Source organism: Lepisosteus oculatus, chromosome 6 (genome assembly GCF_040954835.1).
Source record: "Lepisosteus oculatus isolate fLepOcu1 chromosome 6, fLepOcu1.hap2, whole genome shotgun sequence".
Taxonomy (NCBI): Eukaryota; Metazoa; Chordata; class Actinopteri; order Semionotiformes; family Lepisosteidae; genus Lepisosteus; species Lepisosteus oculatus.
In genome coordinates, this window is record NC_090701.1 from 37,155,035 (window position 1) to 37,163,012 (window position 7,978).

The following is a 7,978-nucleotide window of genomic DNA, read 5'->3' on the forward strand; positions in this document are numbered from 1 at the left end:
GTTAAGTGTGAATACAACAAAATAAAGTGTACACTATGCACTTTGTTATAAACACCATAAACACAGTCATGGCATTCTCCCTCATTTATTATTGTATGCCTATCGTTAGAGTCAGGAAATCAACAAAACGCCACTGTGATAATTAAAAGGCTATTTCTTGTCAAGTTAATTTTAATATAGTGTTATAACATACAAAATGCACATTAAATCATGTCACAATACTATATACAGTACTGTATAATACTTTTTTTAGATTTTTTAGTTTTTACAGTACCATTATATTGCTTTTAGCATGCTTTAAATAATAATTTAATAATAATATGGTGTATTTGACCAAATCTTCACAGGAGTAAAGTCTCCAAGACAATTCTACAATGAAAAGTTTTGCTTAATCTGATACAAAACATGGTCAAGGTAGTTTTTTTTAAACACCTTACACTATCCTACTCTAAAGATGCACTTGCTTTCATTTGCTATTTTTAAAGATACAATAAGTACCTCAGACAGAGTGTTACAACATAAACGTGCACTATTGTGTAGTTATGGCTTGGTGCAGCTAACTCACAGCTGTTGTGTCCTGGGTTTGATTCTGGCTTGAGAAGACATCTACCATGCATGTACCATGAGGTGGTGTTCTGTCCAGTGTATCATCCAATTTAGCATATTATGCTTCCAGGATAGGCTAAGGGTTACTGAAACATTTACCAGGAATATGCATATTTCCATTAATAGTTGGATATTGTAAAGCTCTTGTGTTTGACTAAATAAAAAAAAACAGTTAAAAATAAAGAAGATCACAGTATATAGCAAAATAATCTCACATCTGGTTTTGATTTTCTTCTTTTTCATGGTCATTCATTCTAAATGCAATGCAATATTTATTACAAATATAACAATACCATGTTGATCAACTCAATTAATCTCTGATTTTCCATAAATTGCACTAGAATCTGAAAGGTATACGTCCAATTTGTTTCTCTGTTTTCTCAGTAATCATTGCATTCTTTGGTACTGAAATTCATAAGCATATTCATTTTTTCAGACTTGTCCTTTTTACTACAAGTTCAAGTTCTTCAAATCTTAAAGAGTCCCAAAGATACAGAGAGAAGTAAAAATGCAAAGGCCTACAACATGCTTAAGGCACTTCTACATGATTAAATAAGTGTGAAATTCCATGGTCTTTTTTTTCCAAACGCTTAAGTGCTTAGGCTAGTTTACATACAGCAAGGAATGCCACTTGTGTTTACTGTTCTTTTCCAATCTTATCCTTGTTAGTATAATAATTATTTCATTTTGGTATGAGTATATACAGTATTAACATTTGCCTTTTTGAAATAGTATAGAGCAGTCGCTTAAGCACATACTGTATTTAAATGTCACATTTAAAATTATGTTTTTCAAGATAATAATATACAGTATATGAGTGCATACAACTTTGGCTGTCTCTAAAAAGGGAAGTATATTATGCAGAATATTAAAAAATATGTTACAGTATATAATACAGAAAATATTTTGTGTACAGGTTTATACTATTGTATATACAGTATGCAATGCATAAGTATAATTATACAGTATATCAGCTATCATGTTGATACTTTTTTCTGCTTATACAACAATTGTGTAGTGTATAGAATTTAAATGATAAATTAAATGCGAGACTGAGAGGAAGCTTACCCTACTGCAAATGACTTGCATCTGAACTATCAATGATTTTACAATGGACTGAGAAAGGTTGTATGTGTTATTTATAGTGCATGCTAAGATAGCCAAGAGCACCATAGCCAAGGTGCTAACGTATTTTCAACATATTAGTAAATGTGTAAACAGTGGCCTGATAAGAAGCATTGCAAATCTGCAAGATGAGCGAATATCTTATAACTTCTTTCGCAGGTACGAGGATAGCTACAAGCTACGGACTTGCTGTCCTGCTTCTTGTTTGTGGCTTTGTGAAGGGTGCTTTACTATAGTTTTAAGTGCTGACTTTTTCCAATATCACTTTCTCTTCTTAAAGCAAAGAGAAAATTGCCTGCTATTTCCACGGAGCGGACAACACAGTTGACCCTAACTTCCAACCACCTCTCTGCACCCAATGCATTCTAATTATCCACACAAGAAGCACTTTTATCAAGGCAAGAAAGGAAGAGAAACTCTTGTACTGAGCATCCATTTACAGTAAAGCTCTTATGAAACAACTGGAACTACAATTGTCTACTTAAAATATTCATGACTTCTCACAAAGACAATTTTTGCATCTTTTTTTGCAGTATATTTACCTTCATTGTGACACCGTGTGGAGATTTTGGGGTAAAAAAGTCTGTATTTGTGTATTATATATTTAAATGTGTTTGATTTGGTTATGCATTTACCTCTCATGATCCTTTTAACTTTGTATTGCTTTCATGAAATGTACCCATTACAGAATTATCAAATGCAAAGATGTCTTTCTTTTTCTCTCAGTAAAATGAAAAAAAAAGAATATGTAGAGTGATTTGAAATCAATTTTTTTGCTGATTACTTTATGCTTTAATGTGAAATCTTTTATACAGTGTAATCTGCAGTTAAAATACAGTATCTGTTTTCTTGCAGAAAAAAATGTATAAATGGCTGTCATCACACGATCTTTGTTTGGGTCATTACTTGACAAAATAAATTTAAACCCTTTTGTTCTGAATTTATTACTGCAACTTATTTCCAATGTTTTAAAAAAAAATGTCATAGCGAATTTAAGTTCTGGATTGTTTGTCAGATGTACTCAAGTAACTTTGATTATTGAAGACATTGTTTTTTCCTATGCTGCAACTATCTTCATCCAATATTTTGATTAATGAAGAATAAATCTTCAGAGTCAATAAACTACTCAAAACAAGATAAAACAAGATTGTAAAATGGAAGAAAGTTATGCTTCCAGTCATAGTAAAAAATGATACCTGGTAATATTGTTATAATTATTTGTGAGGAGTGCTTGTTGCTTCATTCAAAAAACAAATTAAGAACATCTGTCAATTTTATATTGATTAAACACACAGAGAATAGTCTGTCTTTGACTTTTTCCATTCCATTTTCCATATATAATGTTCCTTGCCAAGACACAAAAAATGTTTATTGTCCTGTTCTTCTGGAGAAAAAATAATTCTGGAACTATTTTGTTTCCTCTTAAACAATAGGACAAATGACACATTAACATTTGCCTTGTGCCAGGTTCTGGATTTCAAAACTTACATGTGGTTTACTTGTGTTGGTAGAATTTAACCAACATGCCTTTGCACTGTGACCATTTGTTTGCATTTGAAATAGTGTTATTTCCTTTCAAGTGTCTTATTTATCTCTTTAATGGGTAACAGGTTGGAGTTCTTTGGACAACCTAGTTTAAAATGTTACTTGTGATGATTGTTTGAGAAATGATACACATAAATGCAAAGATTTGTAAATCTTACAAAAAAAAGAGTTTAGAAAACAGTTAAAAATTAACCAATTGGATCAATAAAGGTTTCAAAACCCAAACAGATAGATGTACTGAGTTATATTATATATTATTGCAATTGCAGTGAACTAGTCTTTTTTGTTAAAGTAATTGATTTGCAATTGATATACTGTATTGAGTATATTGTTATGTTTTACAATCTATGTTATAAAATGATTGTATTCAACACGTAGTGCATAAGTTGATTAACTGGTACACAAGCACTTTATTCCCATATATATATAACTCAAACTGTTTGGAATATTGTTAGTCCTTAATGATGCATTTCAATTTTAATTTAAACAGTGCATCTTAATATTCAGCCAATCCACAGTTCATACCAAATCCTTTTGCAAAGACAGTAAATCCACTGTGGGCGGAATCGTGTTGCAGCAATCAACAATGAAATGGCATGCTTAAACCTCTGATCTGCATATGGGGATATGGAATAAGATATAAAAGACCAAGCAAGCAGAAAGCAAATGAGAGTAGATTTGGCAAGTGTTGTTAACAGCATTATGTCAGGAAATTACAACAAAAAAAGTATTCCAAATTGGTAACCCAGGTAGCAGCAAAATTAAAAATGTATTCCAGCTAATTCATAAGTACCCCGACACATTTTCTGAATATCTCTTCCAACAGGGTTCCATTTTTTATTAATCAACAACAAAAGGAATGATAATTACATGAATGTACAGATCCAGCCATTCAAAATGCATGGTACAAACCAGCGGTACGGGAAACTGCCCACAAGCCACCGCAGGGCACCGCGGTAAGTGATTGGCTGGCCAAAATGACCGACAGGGGCACTCGTGGTGCATTGGTCGGTAGTGAAAAGATTTAATCATTTAATGTCTTTACTGTGCACATTTTAATCCACTTAGTATTGAATATTTATATGAAATTTTACCACTAAAGGGAAATTTTAGTAGCTGAGCATAAAAAGAAGAGGAGCATAACGCATCTGAAGGTCATAAACGATATTAATTTAGGACCACAAACATTACTGTATGTAAACTGTACTGTATATGGCTGGTCTTGGTAGTTTAAAGAAAAAATATACACCAGTCTTCCATTTCTCCCTAAACATTTTAAGCATGGAAGTTTTATGAAACGGTACCCAGATATGCGATTGCTGTATAGAACGAATTTTAATTAAAAAAAATTATTTAACTCGAAAATTAAGCTGTTTACATCTTCCGCCTGAGAACATACTCAGCCTTTGCTACCCAACGCACAAACACAGCCACTAACTAGCAAAGAGAGGACATAGAGAGCCAATATGATAAAGAAATAAATGATTATTTTGTTTATTTCTTTTGCACATTTATTTGAACATTTCCATCGACTGCACAAGCACTTGGAAACTGTCCAATCCCTAGTTCATTAGTGTAGGCATTTTCTTTTACGCTGCAGGCATTCTCTCGGTCTGGAGCCAGTCTTTGTCTTCTAGGATATAATGCCAGCAATTTATTTTTATGTCCACTATAACAGACAATCTCCTTTGCTTTTAACCGAGCGTTTAATAAATTCCTAAAATGAAAATGATTTACTTTATTTCCCTCACAGGATCAATAAAAGTATCATCTATCTAAACTATGGGACAGAATTCTGGGGACTCCCTATACCAGAGATTACGGTAGGGCTTCAGAATGGTGATTGGCTGACACCATTGACACCCCTCTGGGGAAAAAAGACGTGTTGATCTGCTATACATACTGTATCAGGAAGAGGATTTCTTTCTATTTGAAACGTGTACTTTAAAAGTTTAATTAAGAAGTAAAAACCTTAGAGCGTACACAGATTTCTAAACTGATCAGGAGGAAGAAAAATCACCCGTGTTTTGTGCATAAAAAGTGGTTATTAACTATCGAAACCTGTTTTATTTATTTTATTTTTATTTAGATTAAGAGTTCCTGTCACCCCCATTTCCATTTAAATCACAAACCCTTGTTTAATTAAATGTCTTTTAAGGTAAATCGTTATCTTTGTCTTCTGCATAATAATGTTCACCATTCTGTCCAGCAAATTAATAATAAACTTTATTTTATATAGCATTTTAAACGAATAAGTAATTAGATTGCTCATAAACCTAATCACTTATTCTACATAAACACAGCGTAATTGCTCTCTTAAAATGCTTTTTCTTTTTATTTAGGCTCAGATTTCAACTATAGATCGTCCACTAATTACTAGCCGTAAATATGGATGTTTTGCTCCCTCTTACCACAAAAATATTAAAAATAATGTATTGTAGCTGGGATTAACTTTTTTTTTGAACATGTTAAAGATGGCGACAACTCATATATAACTGTACTCATATATAACGTATAACTGTACGTACTGTCTTCATTTTTCGGTGCCGTCGTCTGCGCTTTAAAGGTACCCCTATCGCGGAAGAATTTGACCTCGGAATGTTCACCCAGCGTAATTATTGTTTCATTGCACTTTGACGGATTGTCTTTAAATACAATTTTCAGAATATCCCCACCTCCAAACAAGAACAAAATTGCAACGATTTTACTAACTGGCAGTTTCAGTAACCTAAAGTATATATCTAAAGTAATAATTCAACAATATATGTACATGTTTTAAGATATGTTTATGTTGTGAATGTCTGTAGATTGTATCTTATTTTTAGTTTTTGTTTTGTTTCAAATGGCCTTGCAGATCAGATACCGTATCAAGGAACAAAACAATTATCGCGCCCGGCTCCTCAATGGAATCGCTTTAACATGCTAATGCGTTGGTGTAACACTCTGTGTCTACAGTACATTGTGAACAAACCGGTTTCACAGGTATTTTCAACCCCCAACCAATGTTGTTTCATCGGTTGTCATCCTGTAAAGCGCTTTGAGGAGCCACCTTTAAAGGCGCTATATAAAATAAAGTTTATTATTATTATTAATATTGATCATATTTTTCCTCCCAGAACTTGTAAATTGTTGTTGTTATTGTTGTTGTTATCCTGTAAAGTGCTTTGAGAAGCATAGAAGAAATAAAGCGCAGTTTTTAACTCCACAGGTTTGAGTCTCTGTGTTCGTCCTCAACGAACCCAAATTCATTACATTGGTGTTAGAAGCGGGAGGATGGACAGTGAACGGACGATGATGTCGGACTCAGAGAAGCACCGGTTCCCCCAGCAGCCGAGTGACACCCTAAAGCACCTTTTGGGGGCGAGCAGCAGCCGCCAGGGGCCGGGATGACCCCTCAGTACTGCCAGTGGCCAGAGCCCTTATCAGGGCTACCCCACAGTGACCTACTCAGCGGAAGGGGGGCCCTTTCCCGGGTCGCCTCAGGCCATGTTACAGGAAAGAGACGCCAGACCAGTGGCGTCCAGCCCGCAACCCCTGCTCCAGCCTGCGCCAGTGAGATCGAGCCGTTATAATGGGGAGATCCCATGGCACATGTTTGAGGCCCAGTTCCAGATGGCAGCCTGGACAAACAGCTGGTCTCAGGTGGAGATGCTGGGCCACCTCACCGCCGTCTTGGAGGGGAAGCCCTGCCAGGTTTTGCTGGATGTACCCGGGGACCAGCGGTACAACTACACGGTGTTGGCGTCGGCCTTCCGGAGGTGTTTTGGCAGGAGAGGGGAGGCGCCAGGACCTCCCGGGAGAGCCACTGGGTCCAGTCGCCGCAGACGTGGCCTACTTAGCCCGCCAGGGTTACCCTACTCTCCCGGAGGAGGCCCACCAGGAGATAGCACTCCAGGCGTTCCTCTGGGCCCTGGTGATGCTGGCTGCACTGATCCTCTTGGAGCAGCCCCTGGCTCTGGCTGAGCAGGCTGATGCCGTATTCGAGGAGAGGAGAGGGGAGAGGGGGCACATCGCCCAGGAGCCACATCACCCGCCACCCCTGGCGCAGCACCCTGTCCCTCATGCCCAGGTCAAGGCAACCACCCACTTGCTACAACCAGTCTAACCCCAGGATACAGTCCTCGCGGACTGGGGCAAGATAGAAGGGGTGTTTCACCCTCGCAGCCCCAAAGTGCACGGTGAGTGCCCTGGGGGTCCGGCTGCCTCGGTGCCTGGCAGGACACCAGGCTGAAGCAGGGTGATGGTCGAACTGGTGTCGATGAGGGCCTGGCAAGGTCTGCCCTCGATGAGACAGGGAAGAAATAAGCCCCGGCTGTGGCCAACCCTTCCCACAGCAGGCAGGGTGAAACACTCTTTCTGGCTTTCCGGAGCGGGGGTAGCGTCACTCAAGGGCGGCCTTCCCCCCTTTAGGCCGCCCCGCTCCCTTTTCCCAACGGCCTCTGGAGTCCCCGGGGATCCAGCACCTGGCACTCCTGGGTGATGTGCCCCCTTTCCCCACAGCGGTGGCAGATGTCGTCACTCCCCCAACATCGCCTTGCTGGCCGTCTCCTCCTCCCCATCTGATTCCCCGTGCACCCCTTCGTTGGTGCCCACCGGTCTCCTTGAATACAGCATCAGCCTGCTCAGCGAGAGCCAGGGCCTGCTCCAAGAGGACCGGCGTGGCCAGCATCACGTGGCACTGCACCTCAGTCGGCACCCGGGC

General features: G+C 38.4%; 1 protein-coding gene across 2 annotated transcripts in view; it reads left to right on the plus strand.

Annotated features, from left to right (window-relative positions):
• vstm2a (V-set and transmembrane domain containing 2A) overlaps positions 1-3,032 on the plus strand; it is a 45,550-nt gene extending 42,518 nt beyond the window's left edge. The window contains exon 5 of one of the 2 annotated variants that reach the window (XM_006642869.3): positions 1,891-2,103. In XM_006642869.3, the coding sequence (XP_006642932.2) occupies positions 1,891-1,967 (77 nt within the window). In that variant the 3' untranslated portion in view covers positions 1,968-2,103. Of the gene's footprint in view, positions 1-1,890 lie in introns of both variants that reach the window. The other variant, XM_015338927.2, reaches the window with a different exon arrangement.
• Positions 3,033-7,978: the final 4,946 nt, after the last annotated feature.